Raw genomic sequence first — 22,781 nt, forward strand, 5'->3', positions numbered from 1 at the left:
TGTACACAATTTTAACTGTCTCAACTCTGTTTCATGTTAAATGTGTTACAGGAATGAATCTGAAGTCTGCTGCAGTAAAACACTGAAGGCTTTAAAATGTTTTCTTGCATAAAACTCAAACTTTAAGTAGCTGCTTATGAGGATAGGGAAGGCAGGAAGCTAATGTCTGTCTCAAGATACAGGACAGCTGTTTGCCCATCAGCTTCAACTGTGTGAGTAGACTCAAGCCCATGGCCCTGTGTGACCCTGTGTGACCCTGTGTGATGGGGGTAGTCGCTTAAAATGTTTAAATCCGAAGTGTTTGGAGAGACACCGAAGGCAGCATGATGAGACGTTTTTTAGGGTCTGTTTTTTTCTGGTGGGTAAGAAAGATACTAAGGGTGGGGTGGGTGGGAGATTTTTATTTATAAAATATTTTTGAGAGTAACACTTAATAAGTAAGTGTTATTAGTGACCGTGCATCTTTTTTTCAGAATTATTTTAAGCATTGGAATCTGCATTACTTAATCGTATTATGGTGAAGCAAAAGGTCAGAATTCTTCAGATTGCTGTTTATTTTGCAATTGATTTCAGCTTTTTAATATTAATGTTTTTAACGGACAACCATAGAAATGTATTTTGGAAATACAGCGTTACATATTAATGTAGGAAATTGCTCTTGGGAATAATTTCATAACGTAAATTACAATTAGTAATTTTTGAATAGCTCTGCTTAACTAGAAAGAGCATGTATTTAAAAAGAAAGGAACTCTTGGTCCCTAAATGCAGTTGGAAGTCTTTTAGACTTGCCAACTTTGTGTTTTAAAAGTGCTCTGATAATAATGTAAGTACCTGTTGAAGAAAAAAATTCTTAATCAGTTGGAGGCCAGCAGGGATGGGGGCTGATTTTTTTTTTTTTTTTCCTACTTTCCCCTAGTTTTGTTTGTGTTTTGTATTGGCCTTTTTCCTATGTGGATTTAGGAGTAGGACTCTGAACGGGATGACCTCCCCGCTTAGGGGAATGCGTGGTGCGGATGGAAGAGGTGATTAAAATATAAGACGTTGCTGGAAGCCGAGTGATGAGCGTGTAGATAAAAACGTGTCACGTCTTATTAACTGTTCAGGGAGGCTTCAGGGGAAGGGATGGCATTTGCAGTAAGGCGAATTTACTTTGCCTCTCACCTCACAGATGTTTTGGCTGAAGGAAAGTCAAAATCGAGAGTCTCTGGAACCGGTGAGGTGATTGCGAAGGCGTTAGAGAGCCCGCAGAGTGTACCCCGGATGTGGGCACTCAAATGAACGTGGCTGGAGGGTCTGGGGCAGGGAGGAAGGGTGTGTGGTCCAGTCTGTTCAGAAGTGCGGAACACGCCAGGTCACGGTGTGTCCTTCCCCCTGGCTTGGCCAGTGGATGCGCAGCCGTGGGGGACCCTCCGCGGGTCGTCTGATTCCTGATCTTCCAGAAGCCCTGAAAACTTACAACCTCCCTGTTCTTAGTGCTGACGTGCGCTAAGGTTCAAGTCTGCAGGCCGAGCCCAGTGCTGCCTCGCGTCTCTTCCCTCCCATCTTCTGAGATGAGTGTCAGAAATAGAGAAAATTCAAGGTGAAGGAGGCCTTTAGAACATCCTCATGAAACTTGGATGTTGAAGACGAGGTTAGGCAGAAAGGACACACATGGGCAAGAGAAGCTTCTGGAGTTTCTCTGTGTCCTGTCCTTGTGCCCCGGGGCAGGTAGAGGTCAGGGCTGAGGGAGGAGTGCTGTGCGGGGTGCAGGGAGCACCACCCGACAGGCCCCCCCCTCCCACTCCCCTGCCTCTGCCTCACGCACCCTCTACCTTGCCTTGTCACTGAGCCCGCGCCCACTTCCGGAACAGAGTCCCACCCAGAATGTACACACAGGTTTCACTTCTTTGGTGGTTGCGTTTTGCAGTAAGTGCGAGCACAGAGCCCCGGGGTTGCGGAGGGCCGCGTAACACGAGTCAGTTAACACGGTTCGGTACTCTGGCCGAGAGTCTGGCTGCATGGGGTCACATCCTAGCTGTGCCTTCTCACAGCATGTTTTATTGAGCATGTGATTTGGTCCGTGCCTCAGTGCCTGTCCTCTGTAAACAGACGTTATGATTTGATACACGATCTCGTGCGGCCGGGTGTCAGCGATACTTGCAGGATATTGTACTGTTAAACTTCGGCTGCTGCTGTAGCGAGGAGGGAGCACCCGGCGGTGTGTTCCAGATCCTCAGTAATAGATTTTAAGGCTTTAGGATTAAGAATTTGGAATCACAGGGCTCCTGGGGGCCTCAGTCGGTTAAGCGTCTGACTTGATTTCAGCTCAGGTCATGATATGGTTCTTGACATCGGGCCCGCCTTGGGCTCTGCGCCGACAGCGTGCATGCGGCCTGCTTGCGATTCTGTCTCCCTCTCTCTCTGCCCCTCCCCTGCTCGAGCGCGCACACACACACACTCTCTCTCTCTCTCTCTCTCTCTCTCTCTCTCTCTCTCAAAATAAATGAAAAGAAAAGAAACAAACATGGAATTTGGAAATCACAAAGTAAGGTATTTTCAGGTGGGTATTGTGGGCAACATTTCTCTGGTAGTAGAATGGGAATCCCTAACTCTCCTGACCTCCTGTGCTGGTCAGCTATAGACACTAGCCCCATTTCAGATTTTCGGTAGCCTGATGTGGCTAGTGTACTTTCTAGATTTCTAGATTTGAATCAGGTAATGCATTTACATCAAACGCGACCTGCCTGATGACACATACCTCTTACTATCTAAGCACAAAAGATTGGCTCTTGCAGCAAATGTGACTCCATAAAGAGGGAAGGAAGCAAAAATATTTCTTGCAAAATCGTGGTGCAGGTGAGGTGTGTTTTCCCTGGGTTTTAGACCATTTACAAGTCCTCACAACTTCTCAAAAATAAAGGTGGGGACGAAAAGCACGTCAGACAGTGTTGCACGTCTTGAGTTCTGTCAGGAGTAACAGCTTCTGGGAGGAAAGTGAGCGTTCTGTACGTTCAGACGCTGGCGGAGTGCGCTCTGATCCAGAAGCCCCTTGGACAGCGGTGCTGTTCCGGGGGGTATGCTAATCTAAGGCTCCGGGGGACCGGGTATCAGTCGGTAGTTCTCATGTACCGGAGTCCCCTCTGTGCGGGACGAGCCTACTAAAGGCCAAAAGTTGTGTGGATTTCAGCCGGATGGTCACTCTTACTGTGTTTAGAGACAGTGCAGGAGCCAGGGTACCAAGAAGTAGAAACGTGACTGTATGTTCCACGAGAAGTTACCAGCCACCACATTCTACTCAAGGAGCAGAACACATTTGGACAGACACCTGTCCTCACTAAAGAAAGGACACGAGAATGGAAACTCTTACGGAATTGCAAGAAGATTACGGCTTGGTATCTTTTTAGGTGTGTGGTGTTGTACCTCTTCCCCACCCCGCCCCCGAGTTGAGATTGGATCACCGGGTCAGGCGATCACCCGGGTCCAGCAGGCTCGCCTGGAGGGGTCAGCCGTGGTGCCGGCCGAACAGCAGGAGCTGAGGCCTGTGGGTACCATGGAGTGTATCGGAGGGGGTGTGGACAGGGAGGCAGTGACGGGCGGTATGATACCGAGCCCCCTCACATCCATGGTGGGGGGGGGGGAGCCTCGCGTGGCATTTTCACAGAGTGCTCACGAAGACCTAAGTGTGAGGTTTTCTGATGTGATTTGTAATTTAGGGAAGAAGTTTGGAGAACTTCAGATGGAATGATGACCTGTGCGCACTCGGGGCATCTCCCGCCAGAGACGGAGAGGCCGCCTGATGGGGCTGGCGGCCTGGTTGTGCTCTAGGGCGTCGGGGCCGGTGTCTCGGCCTTATCCCAGATTGGCTTGCTGTTGGGCATCGTACGCTCTTAATCGGGAACTCAGACTGGATTTTCCATATCTGTTTTAGCCACTTAAACCCCTTACTTCAAATGAAGTCTTTCCCAGAAACCTGATCTGTAAGTCCTAAAAGGACCTGTTCTTGAAACGGAGAGGTTTCAGTCTTCCGTCTCCACTTTCTCCCCACCCTTGCCCTCTGCCTCCACCGTCGTTGATTAGAATTCAGCTTGGGGCGCCTGGGTGGCTCAGTCGGTTGAGCGTCCGACTTCAGCTCAGGTCACAATCTCGCGGTCCGTGAGTTCGAGCGCCGCGTCAGGCTCTGGGCTGATGGCTCAGAGCCTGGAGCCTGCTTCCGATTCTGTGTCTCCCTCTCTGTCTGCCCCTCCCCCGTTCATGCTCTGTCTCTCTCTGTCTCAAAAATAAATAAATGTTAAAAAAAAAAAAAAAATTAAAAAAAAAAGAAAAAGAATTCAGCTCCGAGAAGGATTGTCTGAATGGTTAGCGCGACAGGAAGATGCTTACCACGCACCCCCTTAGGTGCTTTCCGATTTTAGCTTTGACTGGCTCCTCGTAGACTGGCTGTTCACTGAAGCTGGCCGCGGTACTGCTGTTTATATTGAAAGGCGGTACTGGTAAACGACCCCAGAAGCCAGCATTTTACTTTACAGATCTTGTCGGTCCTTTCGCATCGTGCTCCGCTCCTGAAACTATGGGAGCAGCTCTTCTGTCATCCGAGTCCAGATGATCTGTACTTACGGGTAATTGAGTTTGTTTTTTTTCTGGGTACGTTACCTCTTTACCAGTCCTGCCCTTCCGTGCATTATTAGCTACTAGGAGGAATAGAGCCAAGTGAGGCCTTCTCGTTTGCAAATAAGCCTTATGGACATGTGTTCTGTTTGTCTACAGCATACCAGACCTCTCCTTGTTTTTCTGCCATTTCTCCTTCTAATGTTGTCAAGCAGCCGCACTGGTAAAGTCGCCTGCAGTCCCTTTGAGAACAACAGGAGGTATGTAACGGGTGGTTAGGGAGGTGTTCGCGAACCGCACCTGCTAAGCCTTCCTTCCCGTCCCTGTTGCCTGCGGACTGCCACTCGGGCTCCTCAGCCTGGCCGCGGAGGCGCTGCGGGTGAGGGTCCTGGTGGGAGTCTGCTCCCACCTTCCTGTATCCCAGGTGCACGGGGTTCGCCGCCCTGGTGAGACCACATACTGGCCTTTAACCTGCCCTCCCGCCCCTCCCTCCCCCGGTCAGCATGAAATACAAGCGCTTAGCAGGTTCTTTATTGGCAGTTATCTGGAATAAGCAGTGTGTCCTGTCGTGAACTTTTGAGAGGAGCATTTGGAAACTGTCCCCTCACACTTTTAGTCCAGAAGGTCTTATGGCCCCCGTCGGAAGTGACACGTATTCAGAGACATGCTCGCGGGCAGGCACGGTCTGTGGCCAGGGGGCCTCCCAGGTGTCCGGCTTCTGCTGCCGCGGCAGGGACAGAGTCGGGTTTAGGACTGCGGCCTCTGCGCCTTCGGTGGGGTTCCGGCCGCCCCGTGGCGCTCCCTCTCCGTGTGAACTGCGGGTGTTTGACCTGAAAAAGCCTCTGGGGCGGAGATTTCTGTGCCTTTATGGGTCAGGAAGTGCTTGGCAGTCGTCTCGCTTGATCCTCCCGAGTCCTGTAAATTAGAAAAGACAGATTATCGCTGAATTTTAATGCGAGGAACCAGAGGCTGACCATGTATCTTAAGTTGAAGGTGGCAGAATCAGAACCAACTTGAAGATCAGGTCCGACGTCTGTCGTTCCCACTGCGTCCCCGTGTCCCTGCGGCTCTGCTGGGGCTCACGGCTGTGCCCCTTTCCACGATAGGACTTGTTACGCTTCTTCTCCCCAGGGTGTTACGCTTTCGCCGAAAAAGAAGTCAACTTCCGGAATACCTGGCAGTTATCTTGGCCGTCTGTTTTTTTCATGCCCCTGCGAAAGTCGAGTTCCCAAACTGTATTTTTGGTGCCGCTTATTAGCGTTTTGTGTTTTTGTGCCAAGAGGACCGATGCAGTTTTGGGGTTAGATGTGCCGACTTTGCAGATAGGTGAAAGTCACACGTTGATATTCCTGTCCTTCTACGTCTGTTGATCCTTGAGAGCAGAGCTGTGTCATAACTTCTGTCTTTTACAGTGCGTAGGGGATCAGTCAGCACCATAATCAGTGTATCGAACAAGGCACCCTTGCCGGGAGAGCTAGGACAAAAGAAAGTAAAACTGACTCTGTTGAATAATTTTGCTGTATCTTTCCTGATAATATTTCAACTACATTTTGGAAATCATTCATTTGCTCCCCCAACATCTATTTCAGTACTTGTTGCTATGTGCCTGGCATTGGATCCAGAACTGGGATTGGCAAGTCGTGGCCCACTGGCCAGACAAACCCACTTTGGCCACCTCTTTTTGTAAATACAAGTTTTATTAGAACGCAGCTCTGCCCATCCATTTTTCCCCCAGGATTAGACAATCTAACTTCAATAATAAAGATATATTTGGGGTACATTGGTGCTTAAGAAAACAACACATTCATTTTTGACATCATTTGCCATGAAAGAATTAGAAAAGCATTGGACCTTTTAGAAATAACTGGATTCTTATTTTAGTTCTTCCACGTCATCCATCCATCCATCCATTCGTTCGTCAACAAACACAACTGCCTTCTGTTTGCTGGGCCCTGTGTCAGTCACTGTGGGATCGTGACTCTGCCTTTGCAGAACAAGTGTAAAGGACAAGCCATTAGACAGACCACCGAGGATAGTACAGAGTGCGAAGTACTGTGAAAAGTGTACGTACGGGGGTGGTACAGCAGTACCCAGGAGAAGGGTCAAAATCCGATGGAAGAGAGAGAGGGGTCACGGAAGGCTTCTTAGAATAGTAATCTTGATAGGAATCTACAAGGATAAGTAGAGACAAAATGTGCAAAACCTAGGGGGCGTGGAGTGAGTGGAAGGAAGGGTATTTTAGGCAGAATGCGCAGCCCCGGTGAAGGCCTGGAAGGATGGAAAGTATCTACTGACATTGTTGCTGTTGTTTTTGTTTTCGTATCGCTTCTCATTTCTGAACTTCAGGAACATGCCACCTTTTTAACAGAAGAAAGTGTAACCAGTAAACTATTCAGAGGAAACACAGAGGCAGAGAGAGTAAGCCTCTCATCCGCAGCCCTGCCTCACCCCTCCCCAGAGGTCAGCGCTGTCCGGGTGCCCTGGAGCCCTCGTAGCCCTTTTCAGTGTATCCGCAGACGAGTCTGTTTGTAAACGCAGCCCATTTTCCTTCCTTTTGTATGTGAACTTCTGCAGTGCTGGTCCTCACCCACCGAGGCTGCAGTGACGGCCCGCGTCGCTACGGACGTGTGTTTGCACACACGAGCGGCGAGTATCTGAGCACGGGACTTTCTGCGTTGAAGGGTGCTGTTTTCTCTTTTAATAGCCAGTGAAGTCTCCTGCCAAGCAAACTCGCGGGTGCCCGTTTCATGCCGTCCGTCCGAGGCTTCCGCACTCGCACGCCCGTTCGTTTTGATGACGACTGTGGCTTCTTTCTCATGACCAGAGTGGCGGTGAGCAGCCGTGACCCTCCACCACGCGGCACACAAAACCCGGGTTATTCACGCCTCGGCCCTTTAGAAAAAAATCGTTTGCCAACCCCTAATCCACAGTGCTGGGAATATATTCCTGAAGAAACAAGATAATTGTCTCGTGTATTTAGTGGTTTTTCCTTTTTAGGTTACTCTCCGTCCTTACAGACCGTGTTATTCATTCGTCGTTCTTGGTTAATTCCTGTCGAAGGTCGGTGTCGACGATTACAGGTCGCTGTCAGTTCTTTCCCTCTGAATGTGTGTAGGTTCGCGTCCTTAGTAGGCCTGTCCCCGAGAAGAGACACCGGGTGGGAGCGGTGTGCCCAGGCTGTGTCCCCGGCGCACCTGAACCGGGGTGTGGGTGGGAAGCTAGGATGAGGACGACTTTGCTGTGGTGCCAGTGTGTCAAAATAAGCCCACGAGGAAGAGTAAAGTGACGGGTCCTCAGTATCAAGGTTTCATAAAATTAGTAATTTTATTGCTTCGCCAAGAACAGTCATAAGTGAAAGCGGCTTTATTTATTTTTGGGCTGAGAGTTCCTCAGTGAAGAACACGGTGACATCTCGTACAGTGTGGCTCCTGCTGTCCTGCTGGGGCTCCAGCTGTCTGGCCCTCCATCGCTTTTATACCCCCGGTCAGCCTGTTAGCAGAGGCAGATCACCGGCTCACATGTGACCTCCTGGGCCTCTGACAGGGTCTCCGACGTCCCCACGGGTCCAGAGGCAAGCTTTGGGAGCTACTGATAAGAGAGCATGGCCTGTAGCCGGGTTGCTTCGGGCGACTCAGCTCCGTCACCCAGTAGCTGCGTGACCTCCACGGCAGTTGACTTCACCTGGACTCCTTGCCTCCGTGTTCTCATCTGTGAAATGAGGGCGGCGACAATACCCACTTCACGGAACTGTCGTGAGGAGTTGACGTTCACCCGGTCCTCACAACAGGGTTCGGTGCATGAAGCACTATGGAAATAGCGTTAAATACAATTAAATAGTAAAGCCAGTTATGCTCCCATAAAAAGTGCTGTACAGAGTTTCAGCGGAAAAGAGATTTGAATTTGGAGGTTGACCATATTAAACAGAAGAAATCAGGGAGAGATTCATCTACAAATACTGGATGTTAAATTGGAGATTTGCCTTGGGAAGAGTGTCCTTAAAAGGCGTTGAGACAGAGGACGAAGCAGGGTCCGCATGATTGAATCATAAGCTTCTGGGTCAAAGAATTAAAAAAAAAAACTGGCCACGCAGGTGGATCTTGCATATCTAGATCTTAGTTTTGAGAAGAAAAGTGAATGAAAAGCCATGAATGTGGGACCCAGTGGGAAAATATGAATGCCCCCCCTCCGCCTTTTGCAGCAAAGAGTGTTGAGTTGCCTTGTGCAGACAACTCTGTCTTGATTCTTTAAGGTGTGCGACACAGAGCTAAGCTGGTTTGAGAACATAAAATTGACTGCAACTGCAGCAGAAGTTTAATTATAAAGTTACTTCGTTTGGTATGTAGACGTAAGTGTGAAGCCCTCTCTGAATGAACTGAATTGGAAGACACATCCACGAGCTTAGAGCGCGAGGCCAGCCATCTTTGTTTGGTGCACCAACTGCATAACCCTGTGTCGTGCCCCCTGCTGGCGGACCTAGGTCTCTTCTCAAACAGCAAATTCATTTTTTTTTTTTAATTTTTTTTTTTAAACGTTTTTTTTTTAATTTATTTTTGAGACAGAGAGAGACAGAGCATGAACAGGGGAGGGTCAGCGAGAGGGAGACACAGAATCCGAAACAGGCTCCAGGCTCTGAGCTGTCAGCATGGAGCTCGACGCGGGGCTCGAACTCACGGACTGCGAGATCATGACGTGAGCCGAAGTCGGCCGCTTAACCGACTGAGCCACCCAGGCGCCCCAAATTCATTTTTTTTAAAAAGAGTCCATTCTAGTCTCTTGCCTTGGGGTGAACACCTGAGCACTGCAGGTTGTGTGCTGGCAAGGTGGCAGGGCCGTGCCTTTCTTGCGGGCATCCGACAAATACTGAATGCCTGCCCTGTGCCGAGGGTATTTTCACAGCAGTGAACAGAATAGACGAAACCCCTGCCATGACTGAGATGTCATTTTAGTAGAGGGAATACAGACAAAATAAGTGTAATTCGGCAGTAGATTGAGATTGAAATTAAGAGCGTTGAAAAAAAAAACTGGAAAGGATGATAAAGGATGCCGGGGACAGTTTTAAATAGGACGGTAATGGGCGTCCTCCCTGCAGGGGTGCCACTGGGACAGACCTGAGGGAGCTGAGGCAGCCTGGTCCTCAGGCTGTCCGGGGGGTGGGCGTTGCAAGCATGGAGACCTGGCCAGAGAGGAGATCGGATCATGGGGCACCAGATTGTGAAGAGCCGTTGTCATGGTGAGGAGTTAGGCTCTTACTCTTGGTGAGTGGAAAGCTATTGGAGGATTTCGAGGAGGCAGGCAGCGTGATTTGCTTCAGACCTGACGTGGTCACAGGCCACTCTGTTGGAAATAGACCGTCGGAGGACAAGAACCGAAGGGGCTTCTGTACGAGGAACTCTACTAGCCGTCAATTTCCGCCTAACAGATTACCTCGAATCTCAAGGCTTGAAACAACAGACGCATTATTCCACACCATTTCTGTCGGGGTACGTGAGCAGCGGAGCCGAGTGGTCCTGGGTCCGTGTCTCTTGAGGTTGCGGTCTGCGTGTCTGCCAAGGCCACAGTCATCTGAAGACTTGAGCGGGGCTGAAGGATTGGCTTCCCAGTCCATTCACACAGCTCTTGGCCAGAAGCGTCAGTTACTCAGCACCAGGCCCCTCCTCATTGCATGGTGGCCGGCTTGCCCGGCGAGTGACCGAGGAGGAGGGAGCATCTTTTATGAGCAGGTCGGAGGGGTGTAGCATCGCGTCCACGTCCAGATCGGCACTGACCAGTGTGGGAGGGAGCCGCAGAGGGCCTGACTTCAGGAGGCCTGGGCATCGCGGGGCCCGCCTTGGGGGCCGCTGGCAAACAAGTAGAAGATGGGAGATTTTTTTTTTTTTAATGTTTTTCTTTATTTTTGAAGGAGTGAGAGAGACAGAGCATGAGTGGGGGAGGAACAGAGAGGGGGAGACACAATTTGAAGCAGGCTCCAGGCTCTAACCTGTCAGCACAGAGATGGATGTGGGGCTCGAACCCACGAACCATGACATCGTGACCTGAGCTGAAGTCGGACGCTTAACCGATGGGGCCGCCCAGGCGCCCCTAGAAAATCGGAGTTTTAGAGGATGCCACTCGGGGTCGCTTTTCACAAGTCACATGTGCAAGAGTGTCTGACGAGGTGTGCAAGCGCTTCACGAACGCAACACACACTGGAAACTTGAAGGAGACCTAAGTTAATTGAGGCACGTGCTGTGCTTGTACGTCTGTAGGTTCAATATGATCCTCTTGGGTTGTCTTTTTGTTTAATACAAATTGGCAAACTGAATCTAAAATTTGTATGGAAACGCAAAGAAGCCACGAATAAGCAGCATAGTCTTGAGGGGAAATAAACTGACACCGGACACCCGAACCCGAGCTAACCCCAGATTCCCGAGGTCCGTAGTCCTTTCCAACAGGATAGGCAAATGGCCGAGTGGGCGAGGAGTGAGGGTCCAGGAGAGGGACGTCTGCACCTGGTGTCCAGCGCGTGGACAGAGGTGAGGCCGCGGTGCAATAACAGTCTCTTTAGCAGATGATTCTGGACTAATTGCATATCCACCTGCGGAAGAACACAAACGTGAATCCCCACCTCCTTCCATGCAAGCACCCCGACTCCAGGTGAATTCCAGATCCCTGTGTGAGCAGTGAGGTCACAATGTGGACAAGAGACACAGAAGACATCCCAATGACCGAGGTTCAGGCAAAGATTTATCGAATAACTAAACAGAAACGACAGGAAAAGTTTATCATATTAGTTAACTATCAGCCCAGTAGCAAGGATGCACCAAAACCTTTTCTAGACCCTTCACACGAGAGGACACCCGGATGGCCGGGAAGCACATGCACGTGAGCTCAGCTGCCGTAGTCTTCACGGCCGTGGAGATGACAAGACGGCAGGGACACGTCGCCGCACACCCGTGGGAGCACTTACACTAGAAAGGCAGATGTATGGATTCTTAGGAGGCTTAGAAACCCTGAGAGTTTATTCTCGAGGTTCTGCAGGCCCGGAGTCCGATATCCAGGGGTTGGCAGCGCCCTGTCCGGAATCCCCGGGAGAGGCCGTTTTCCTCGTGTCCAGATTCTGGTGGCTGTATGTGTTCCGTGGCTTAGGGCCACGTGGCTCCAGTCTCTGCCTGTCTTTCCATCCCCTTCTCCTCCGCGTGCTTCTCTCTTGTAAGATGTGACTGCATTTTAGGTCCACCAAGGTAAGCCAGGATAAGGCCCTCGTGCCATCAGGTAGTGTTAACAGGTTCCAGGGATCAGGACAGAGATGTGTCTTCGGGGCCACCGTTGAGCCCGGTACAGCAGACAGTGCTACCTGGTGGTCAGATAAGGAGTAACCGAATGCTCGTCTGTTGCCAGGAGAGCGTAAATCTGTACGGCCGCTCTGGGAAGCTGGTAGTAACCCGCTAAACATGAACGCGCATGCAGGTTGCCCTGCGATCCAAGAGTGAGCGTTCCTGTGAAACCTTCTGGAAGCTGAAATAGGCTAAGAAAGAAGCAGTTACCGTTAATTTACATGGAAGACTTTCTGAACGTTCCCAGACCCAGGAAGTGAGGTCGCTTAGGCTGACTGCTGACGCGTGCACAAAATAAACCAAGACGAAGCACAGATGTGTACCGACGCAGATCAAAGCCCTGACGGCTCGATGCCCGGGTACCGAGTGTGGTCCCGGGGGGAGGGGGTGGGTGCCGCTCCGGCCGCGGGATGCGCGCCGCCTCTGAAACAGCTTGCTGCAAAGTAAGCACTCAGCACTATTTCCACTTTTTGCCTTTCTCCATAAAAGCCAAAAGTCGTCTTCGGATTTCTCAGAGCAGGTACTAATGTAGATCTTTGGTGAAATCCAGGGACAGAACACAGCCCTGCGGAAAGCAGGGGATCTGTGCCTGTGACCCAGCCCTGCCACTCCTCGTATAGACACTCGGCAGAAATGCGTACGCTTGTTAATTGGAAGACACATCCAGTAATGTTCAAAGCCGCAATATTCGTCCTACTCAAACTGGAAAGTTCCCAAATTCCCGTCAGCATTAGAATGAATAGCGAGCGGTTTGTTTGTACAAATGTTCTAGAGAGAGCCGTGAGAGTGAAGGGACTGCAGTCAGGCATGTTGGCCTGGTTGCATTTCAAAACCAGTTTGAGAGAAGCCAGACACCGTGCGTGTGCACTGTGCGAGTGCGTCCATGAAAGCCGGAGGGCGGGGAGGCATGCCGGGGTCTTAGAAGTCCGCACGGGGACTTGGGAGAAAGGGTGATAACGGGAGAGGGGTGTGAGGCAGCTCTGGGGGCTACTGCCGATGTTCTGTTTCTAAACGGGGTGCTGGTTACACGGTGTTCAGTCTGTGAAAATTTAGGCTTTACACTTGGGAAGTGTGTATTTTTATAATAAAGAATGGGAACTGTTGGCTTTTTTCTGTAGGTTTCTTTATAGGACATCGCGATTGAACTAAGGGAATGCTTTTCATTTTGACAGACATTGACTCTTCCCTTTAATTTGAGAGTTTTATTAGTAGGACAACATTTCGTACTGGATTCCAACATCCCTAAGAACTTGGAGTTGCCAGTGACAGAAACCCAGATCAAACCACAGCAAAACCAGAGTCTGTCTCACGTAACTGGGGGGTCTGAGAGGTGGAGTGGTCCTCAGCAAGATGGGTCCAGGAGTTCTTGGCTCCCCCCTCCCCCTTCCCTGTTGTGCCTTTGTTTACCATTTTAATTGTCACGTGGACACTCGCTGTGGCGAAGGTGGCCCCCAGGTGCGCCCTGGTTTACCCTGAACGGTCTCCCACGGCTGGTCATCCCGGAGCAAAGTCTGCCCCTTTCCCAGCAGCACCTGTAACACCCTGGGATGATGGCCGGCCCTGCTGGAGTCGCGTGCCCCCTCTGAGACCCGTCTGGCCCCGGGGAGGAGCCCTTAGGTCTCCCCAAAGCAAATTCAGTGTTCCTTCCACGTGGAGGAAGGTTCTGTGGTCTGAGGAGTGAGGAAAGAAATGTGCTGGGCGGACCTGAACCGTCCGTGTCAAGAGTACGGTTATCTCCCCAGTTACCAGCTTCTCGGTGTTCCCGTACCGGGCATTTGTTTAGCCGTGGTGAGTAGAAGGCACCGTGCTGAATAGAGGCGGGTTCGCAGCAAGAACATCCCTGTCGTTTTTCACGGCATCGCTGTACTTCTCTGCATAAACACACCTGAGCGTGCCGGTGTGGATGAGGGCCTGCCTTTTCCAGCCCTTTCTCCTTCCTGGGTGGTGAGCGTGGGTTTCATTAAGAGATGAGGCTTCTGCAAGAGCACGTAGTACTTAAAATTTGCATGAGTGTGGATTAGAGAGTGCCACGGTTCGTGGAGTACCTCTGCTGGAGTCCCAGGCCTGCCTCGCCACCCCCCCCCCCCACATCCTCTGTAGTGTTGACCGCACGAGAGTCATTTGTTCGTCTAATCGAGCAGTTGACAGATGTGCTTGTCACCTGCTTTTGTTTGGCCCGCGAGCTGTGAATGGTTTTTGTAGTGTAAGTGGTTGGGGGAAAAGAATCAAAAGAGTAACACTTTGTGATGTGGAAATTCTATGAGATTCAAATTTTTGTGGACCTAAGGACAGTTTTTTTTGAAACCCAGGCATGCTCGCGGGCTTACGTACTGTCCTGACGGCGGCACAGGTGAATGGCTGTGTGGGGACAGTGTGTCTGTGGAGCCTGTCTGTCCGGTCACGGACAGGGAGTTTGACAGCCCTTGACGTAGGGAACAGGGGACTGCTGTCCAGACAGCTCCAGAGTGTCCTCAGTCCAGTAGGAACCCCAGTCCAAAGCCCCTGTACTTGGTCAGAGCGAGTGGCATTCGTCCCAGGTATTTTATATCAGGTCATGCTTTCTGATCTCCTTGCTTTATGAACCTCCCCGGGTTTTGTTTTGTTTTTTCGTCTCTGCAAAAGTTCTTGACCCCCCCCCCCCAGAGCACAGATAAATTGCCCATGTGATAGCTGGTAGGTCTGCGTGCTCACAGCTGGGAAAGTACCGCATGCCTCAAGAAGTACTGACCTCGAGCACCCATGCCAGGGTACGTGTCCTTCTGTTGATCAATTATGACTAAAACAGAAAAACAAAAAATACGTAATCTAGCATAAATGTACTCTGCCCTTTTCTGGAGTCTTTGTTTGATAAAATTGCAAAGACAGCCAATTCTGAGTGGTATTCCGGTGGTTCAGAAGGCAGAGGGTAGGGGGAAACCTCGTCTTAGCGCTTTGTGCCTGTAGTACGGCTCAAAGTTTAGTGTGCATTCTTAGGTAATCCCCCATACTCTGTATTAATTTTCTTCTAAAGGTAATAGTAACGATCCCCAGTTGAAAAGGTCAAAGTGCTTACCTAGGAATTAAAAACTCTCAGGCTCGTAAGGCTCATCAGGTAACGGCAAGGGAAGGTGGTCTCGCATTGAGAGCGCAGGTTCTGGGGGGGCTCCTGGCCGGTGGGTTTTAATTTGGGGGACACGAGTCCACTGTTGTCAGGTCTTGCTATTTTTTGAGAGAAGTCAGAAGTCTGGAATTTTTATGTGACAACCCCAATTTTTTATTTTAAGTAGGCTCCCCCCGCCCAACGTGGGGCTTGAACTCACGACACTGAGATTAAGAGTCACGTGCTCTACTGACTGAGCCAGCCAGGCGCCCCACATCCCCTAATTTTCTAATACATGTAGCTGTAAGAAAATTAATATGTGCTAGCAAACCACACATGGCCGTGGGTCAGATTTAACGCATTTACCGGTTCACAGCTTCTGTGAACAAACTCCTCATTATGAGTTACGTCTCCAACCTATTTCTTTCAGGAGGAGGGTGAAAACAGTGAAATGAGGAAATGTACCTGTGTTGTGTCACTGGCTTGGGCCGCGACTGGTCATTCTTGCTGAATGACTCTTTCAGTATATAAATCAGGAGGACTCCGGTGTCAAACGTTTTTCGTCTCTGTTTTCTCCCCCTTTCAGTGGAAAATAACCATTTTTTGCCTGATGTGAATACTTCTGACAATCATGGAATGTCTTGATTGGAGAAAATATTTTGTGGGATTCGTACTCGGCATGAAGGGGGTTTGAAGAAGAAACTGCAGCTTAGCGGGGAGGTGGCGTGTGGGCCGTAAGGCACAAGGGCCCCCAAAGGGTGGGCGCTGCCGCAGAGTGGGGCAGAGGAGGATTGGGGTGGGCAGAGGCGGGCCCAGAAGAAGTAGGATTAGAGCCGGTTCCGGAGACCAGTAAAGGTTGATGGAGGCAGAGGGCAGAAGCAGGCGGTGCTCACCAGGAAAGCGGCAGTGTGGCCAGAGTGACGGGGCCGGGCTCCCGGGGTCAGAGTCTGGGTGGAACTTCGGTGCCCGGCGCCGCGGGCGCCGCCTGTCTTCCCGCGCACTCGCGCGTCCTTAACCTGCTCGCCCACTGTGCACACCTGCTGGGCAGTCAGACTCGGAGGAGTTCAGTGACACAAGGCCCTTGTTCTAGGGAGACCGGGCTGCGGGGGGCCAGTCACACCAAGCTCGCACGCCGGGTCTAGTGCCCCTCTCCGGACACTTCTGCGGTCACGAAGTCGGAATGTGATGGGAACTGGGTGATGCAGGGGAACTGAAGTAAATGGGCTGGGCAGAGGGGCAGCAAAGCTGAAAGAAAAAACTGTTAAAGTAGCCCGACTGTGAAGTAATGAGAATCAGAATTTAGAACGGGAAAGAAAGGCGCACGGGTCATTGCAAAATGAAAATTATCTGAACCCGACTCAAAGTCTGGGGCACGAAGCAGAGGGAAGGAAGTTCCATCGACACATCTGCAGCTAAGGTGGAGACTGTGTTGCATCCGTTCACTGCAGTTCTTTTGCCAGAATTGTAATGATCGGTCATGAATTTTCTGGCAGTCTTAAAATACTTGATCTTGAATTTTTATGCCAGTCAAAATTTCCTAGGTAAAAAGAAACGGAAAGCACATTTTCTCAAGAGCTTGGTAGGTTAAGCCAATTAAAGCTGCATAGCATCTTAAGGTTGAACAATGACTAAACATTTAAATTATCTTTAAATGAAAAGAATTCACGAACACTCTCAGAGTTACGGTTTGGTAGGGACTTGATGGACTTTGAAAGTCATTCTCTTTGTTTTCAGGAGATAAAGACACTGACCCAGCTTCCTAGATACGTGGCCTTGGGCCAGTTGTTAAATCTCTTTGAGTAGCAGTTTAAAACGGCACCAGCAGCACCGGGTTCTGGGGAGGATTAAATGAGAGAAATAAAACAGTGGGAACAGTTCTTGGCCCTCAGTGAGCTCTGAATAACTGCGCTGCCATCGGAGGGGGAGAAAGTGGTTTGTTTAATTATACCATGCTGATCAGCTTTTCGTTTATGTCTGGTGACATTCTTTACCTCCTTGGGTTTGTAGCTTTGTAATCCGACTGTGCGGCAGCTAAGGGGTTGTTCTGCCTTCTCGTTCCCTCCCGCTTCTCCCTCTTACACGCCAGAGAAGTGGGCCCGCAGGGTCCTCCCCTGCAAGAGGGTGCAGCCGCGGACAGGCAGGACTTCCAGTGTCCATAGCTTCTCTCATCTTTGCCACATCGGGGTAAACTAAGGTAACCTGTTATGGTGGTGGTTCATTTTGTGAATCTTCACGGAAAGGTACATTCTGTGGCCTACTATGTGTGCTGCTGAAGCGAGCACACATTCTGTGGCTTAAAGATGAATAAGTAAGGTCGAGTCTTTCTTTTTCTTCTTTATTTTCATGGTTTTTTACATTTATTTATTTTTGAGAGACAGTGCGTGAGTGGGGGAGGGGCAGAGACAGAGAGAGAGAGAGAGAGAGAGAGAGGGAGATGCAGAATCCGAAGCAGGCTCCAGGCTCTGAGCTGTCAGCCCAGAGCCTGACGCAGGGGCTTGAACCCACAAACCATGAGATCATGACCTGAGCTGGAGTCGGACGCTTAACCCACTGAGCCACCCTGGCGCCCCTCCTTTTCTTCTTTTTAAATAGCCTGTGAAATCTTTTGTGCTTTTTATCTGCCAAAGATAATAGGTTCTTTTTTTGTTTTTTAAATAAGAAAGCTCAGCTTGGGAAAATCATTGTTAACTGGCTGCTGTGTGGGCATTTTGGGGAAATTGCTGGTGTTCCATGTTTTTGGTATTTATTGTTCAGAGGCAATTGTGAATAAAAACTTGATGGTCATATTCTAATCTGTGACTATTAAGTTTTTAATTTTTTTATGCTTTTTTGTTTTTTAATTTTTGAGACAGAGAAAGACTGAGCATGAGCAGGGGAGGGGCAGAGAGAGAGAGGGAGACAACAGAATCCAAAGCAGGCTCCAGGCTCTGAGCTGTAGCACAGAGCCCGACACAGGGCTTGAACTCACGGACTGTGATCATGACCTGAGCTGAAGTCGGACGCTTAACCGACTGAGCCACCCAGGCGCCCCTATTCACTTAAGTTTTTAAAGAAATGGAATGAATATTTTCCCTTTTCTGCGTGCTTGTGGTTGCCACCCAGATGCTGAAAGGTTCGTGTGTGCCCTTGGGGAAAGTCCTTTTAATCCCCACCTTATAAATAGCGTTTTAATGTCCTCAATAGGCAACACAGGGTAGTTGTGATATAGAACAGCGTTGCTCAATGTCTTTTTGTTTCCTTCCCCACAAAAGCCTTTTTATTTATTTATTTTTTAATTCATTCATTCATTCATTCACTCATTTGAGAGAGACAGATTGGGAGCAGGAGGAAGGAGAGAGAGAATCCTAAACAGGCTCTGTGCTGTCAGTGCGGAGCCCAATGGCGGAACTTGATCTCACAAAACCGTGAGATTATGACCTGAGCCAAAATCAAGAGTCAGACATTTAACCGACTGAGCCCAGGCAACCCCACAAAAGCCTTTTTTAAATAGTTTTTTCCTAATTGACCTCCTGTCTCCATAAAACTTTAATTCCATAGGTACACTGTATCTCTGTTTATGTGCACGTGTATATCTGTGTTTCCTACATAAAGAGTAAGGATTTTTTGTCTACTTCTTTCCCCCAAAGAATCAATGTTTGTCCCCTTGAGGTGATACTGCCTACAGCAGGAATGCATGGTTGACAGCAGTGAATTCTTGAAATTTTTGGTTCTAGGGCTTTTATATTCTCTAAAAGTACTGAGTACCCGGAAGAACTTCTGTTTATGTGTGTTCTGTCTGGCGATATTTATCATGTTACAAATCAAAGCTGAGAAAAGTTGCAAAGTAATTAATTTTAAAAAATATTTTGTTAAAAACATCCATCCATTCCCTCCCCCGCCATCACCACCAGAAAGGTTTAGTAAGAAGACTGGCCTCGCTAGACATTTTTGCAAATTCTGTCTAAGGTCAGGCTTAATAGCAAACAGCAAGATTCTCCTAGCTGCCTCTGTTACAGTGTTAGAAAGAAAAACTGGGATCCTACAGGTAAGTCGTTGGAGAAGGAAGGAGGTACTGTCTCAGATAATAGAGCTTGCTTTGTTTTTTGATATTATACCCAAACTTGATAAGTTGTAGTTTCTTTTTTTTTTTTTAATTTTTTTTTTAGCATTTATTTATTTTTGAGACAGAGAGAGACAGAGCATGAACGGGGGAGGGTCAGAGAGAGAGGGAGACACAGAATCTGAAACAGGCTCCAGGCTCTGAGCGGTCAGCACAGAGCCTGACGCGGGGCTTGAACTCACGGACCGCGAGATCATGACCTGAGCCAAAGTCGGACGCTTAACCGACTGAGCCACCCAGGCGCCCTGATAAGTTGTAGTTTCTTAAAGGGTTAATTGCGTTGTAAAATCTCCCAACTGTATATAAACTCTTCCTATCCCGTTATTTGAACGTTCCTTGGTCTCTCCCTTGGAATGGGCGGGCGATGGGTATTCACCCTTGAAGTGACAGGCGCGGACGCACATTGTCCATTTTGGGGAAAATGTCTGCCGTGAACTCAGGTCAGAATAACCAGATTTTGTCGGCCGGGCCTTGAAGTAAAACCCTCCCCCAGGAGCAGGGACTGGGCGGCCTTGGTGCTTCTGTGGTCGCTTTCCACATGCTTCCCCGCTCGACCCACGAAGTCCCAATGAGACACGTGTTCAGGCTCTAGACGTGCCCGTCGGTCGTGGGGCTGTGAGAGCCGTTGTGGGAGCGTGTGTCCCCAGTGACCGGAGGAAAGGTGTGACGTAACTCCCTAACGTTGGCGTGGAAATGGTTTTGACCTCCCTAGGGCTCCGTGGAAGCACGCTTTGAGAACCACAAACTTGGAGCAAGGACTTCGAGCCAGACACGTGTATTGAGCCTGAGCTCCATCGCTTACGAGCCACATACGTGATCCTGAGCAGTTACCCTGATACCGAAACCGGACAAACACACTGTCCCTCGGGAACACAGGCCAAAAATCTCAACAAAGTGTTTGACCTAGCCCATCTTCGGCATATCTTTCTATCCCGCCTTTGCTATGTATTTTTAAATTTGATATGTGTACTTACAGAAGTACCCAGAGTAGGCTATACAGAGAGCAGAATGGCCAAGATTGGATTCTGAAGTGAGTCAGAAGGGTGTTTGCCAGAATCCCAAATTGTATTCCCAGGCTCACCTTCTAAATGGCCTCAGTGGTTTTGCGACAGTTCTTTTTAAAGACAAACGCTAAACCTGCTGCTTTGTTCTGTACTCCTGTCATATGCCTTACTGCTCTTGGCCGTGAAGTTTGCATTAAGTGCGCCCACCCCTCGCTCCACACCTCCCGCCCCAACAGTCTTTTCAAACAATTTTGGGGAAGAAAAAAATCTGTTAATGGTAAACATTGAATGTGTGGAGGAGGAATCAGTCAAGGTTAGTGACAGAGCCTTGTCCTCCTCTGGTAGTTCTTATCCCTCAGGGTCTTTGCACAGACTCGTCTTTAAACACATCCACTTTGGAGTAACCTTCGGTCATTTGGGAGAGTTTTCTTTTTCTTTTTTTTAATAGCCTGTTACTACCTTCTGTCATGCTCTTCGTGCCAGGAATCCCCTATTCCTGCCGTCTGGGAGAAGGGTGCCTGGGGCCTTGCGTCTGCTGTGATTGATGACTCCTTCTCGTGTGCTCCAGACAGGCCCTCTGTCCTGGTAGTTTTTCATCTAAAATACTTTAAAAAGTATGTGTATTTTGCCCCAGTTAAGTAAGTTGTACCTTCATTTAAGAGGATTTTAAAAGTTCAAAAAATGTACAAATCCGAAAACACCGTTAGCCTTGCTGTGCTTGGATGCATTCTTTCCTGTCCTTCTCGGTGATTAATGGATTTGTCCTAATTGGCAACAAACCATATATACATTTCATATTGTGCCTTTTTGTTCGTTCCCGGCATTCTCCTCCATCAAAAAGTATTCTAAAATGTCTTAATGACACAGAACTTTTGGAAAAAACTCATTCTGATATTGGGCATTTATTTCAGGTTTATCAACGTTACAAATGTGCTGCGAAGCACATACCTCATATGTTATTCCTTGGTCTTTTTTCTGATCGTGCCCTAGTTATTCTGTCAAAGACCCTGTAGGAGAGTGACTGTTTCAGAGGGCACGGTTTAAGCTCCTGCACGTGAATCGCTCAGTTGTTTGCCAGAAAGATTGAGCGGGCTCCGCCCACCAGCAGCACTCTGCCCGTTTCTTCCTACCTTCACCAGCATTGGCATTCTGTAAAGTGCTTTTCAGACAGAATAAATTATACGAGTTAAAACGTAAACTTTGAGCAAAGGTGTAAATGCTTAGAAATTAATAGTATAACATGAGGCAAAACGTATAATGTGTATTTCTTATTAGGAGTCTAACTGAACTAGTCCTCAAGGGTTTTCATTAACGTTCCGATGGTGTGGAGTCTTCAGAACAGATACCGTGCCCAAGAGTTCTTTACTCTTTCTGAGCCAGTACAGACCTTCTTGTGTAGAGGGTTGGAGATAAAAGTTGTTCGTATCGTTCTCGTCTTTATTTTTTTTTCTAACTTAGCCCTAGGTCTTGGGACAGGTGTACGGAAAGATTTAGGGGGGAGTATATGTGGGTTTTTATCATATAAAGCAGATTTGGATAATACACGACTGCAGTGTGCGTCTGCGTTCCTTACGAATTCTGTGTACGTTTCAGGTGTGCAACAGAGGAGCATGGCTCAAGAAACTAATCACAGCCAAGTGCCTATGCTTTGTTCTACTGGCTGCGGATTTTATGGAAACCCTCGCACAAATGGCATGTGTTCAGTGTGCTATAAAGAACATCTCCAAAGACAGAATAGTAGTAATGGTAGAATCAGCCCACCTGGTAAGTAATCCTGTTCACACGCAGCAGTGTTCATAATTGAGATACGTTGGGAGAGCACGACGTACGTGATAGCGTTTCTGCTCTCACACTGTACCTCCGTCCCTGCATTCGTACCAGGAAAATTCCTCTTTCTGTGTTGTCATTATCACTGGTGTCCTCACCCATCGAAAGTAACTAGTATAAATCCGTTCAGCCTTACTTGCCGGCTTGCTCTTACTTACTTGCTCTGTTATCTTAGCTAGAATGCAGGCATCCTTCTTCGCGTACATGTATGCGTCCAGGTAAGTAAGGCGTAAGGGAGTGAGGGTTAGGAGGACCCGGGTTATTTTATCTGGGATGACCGTTGAAGCCGAGATGGCTGTAGAAGGAGAGAGTGGGTTCAAGGTGGCCACGGCTGACGTGAGAGAGCCCGCCACCGTCAGGAAGCGGAGGGGCAGCCGCGGGGCCGGGACCCAGGGCGCTCGGCACTGGCTCACTGTGCTTGTGTGTCACGCTCTGTGCCGCGGACTCTTCCTGGGTGTGGGGGTGTGTGTGTGTGTCCGTAGTTACCAGAAGGATGGGGAGGACTCTGAGTATGAGCTTTGCAGAGGTGGAGCGTTGATAGTGTCATCTGGGGTGGCTGTTGTACGGATCGGTGCCCGAGTGTGGGGTTTTGTGGTTAATGGAGGTGCAGGCAGTTACTTCATTCACAGTTTTGTAGGGGGTCTTTCTCATCATCGTTTCGTGTTCAAGCCAAAAGCTAGAAGCATGTAAACAAAATTTCTCTAAATTTTCTCAAGACTAAGATCAAATGAATATAGATTGTTGGGTTTGTTTTTTTTTTTTTTTCGGTGAGAGAGAGAGAGAGAGAGGGAGAGTCTGAAGCAGGCTCTGCACTGTCAGCGCCCAGCTGGACACAGGGCTCAACCTCACAACGATGCATGAGATCACGACCCGAG

The 22,781-nt window shown here is 49.1% G+C and overlaps 1 protein-coding gene across 6 annotated transcripts in view; it reads left to right on the forward strand.

Moving 5' to 3' along the window:
* The window catches only part of ZFAND6 (zinc finger AN1-type containing 6), a 75,507-nt gene that overhangs the window by 39,421 nt on the left and 13,305 nt on the right, over positions 1-22,781 (forward strand). For 3 of the 6 annotated variants that reach the window (XM_027068271.2, XM_027068273.2, XM_015086928.3), the window contains one exon: positions 21,673-21,843. In XM_027068271.2, the coding sequence (XP_026924072.1) occupies positions 21,690-21,843 (154 nt within the window). In that variant the 5' untranslated portion in view covers positions 21,673-21,689. Of the gene's footprint in view, positions 1-51; positions 213-4,754; positions 4,845-21,672; positions 21,844-22,781 lie in introns of those variants that run through there. The other 3 variants (XM_053223446.1, XM_053223447.1, XM_015086930.3) reach the window with 2 other exon arrangements.

The sequence above is a fragment of the Acinonyx jubatus genome, chromosome B3 (assembly GCF_027475565.1).
Source record: "Acinonyx jubatus isolate Ajub_Pintada_27869175 chromosome B3, VMU_Ajub_asm_v1.0, whole genome shotgun sequence".
In the NCBI taxonomy this organism is placed as follows: Eukaryota; Metazoa; Chordata; class Mammalia; order Carnivora; family Felidae; genus Acinonyx; species Acinonyx jubatus.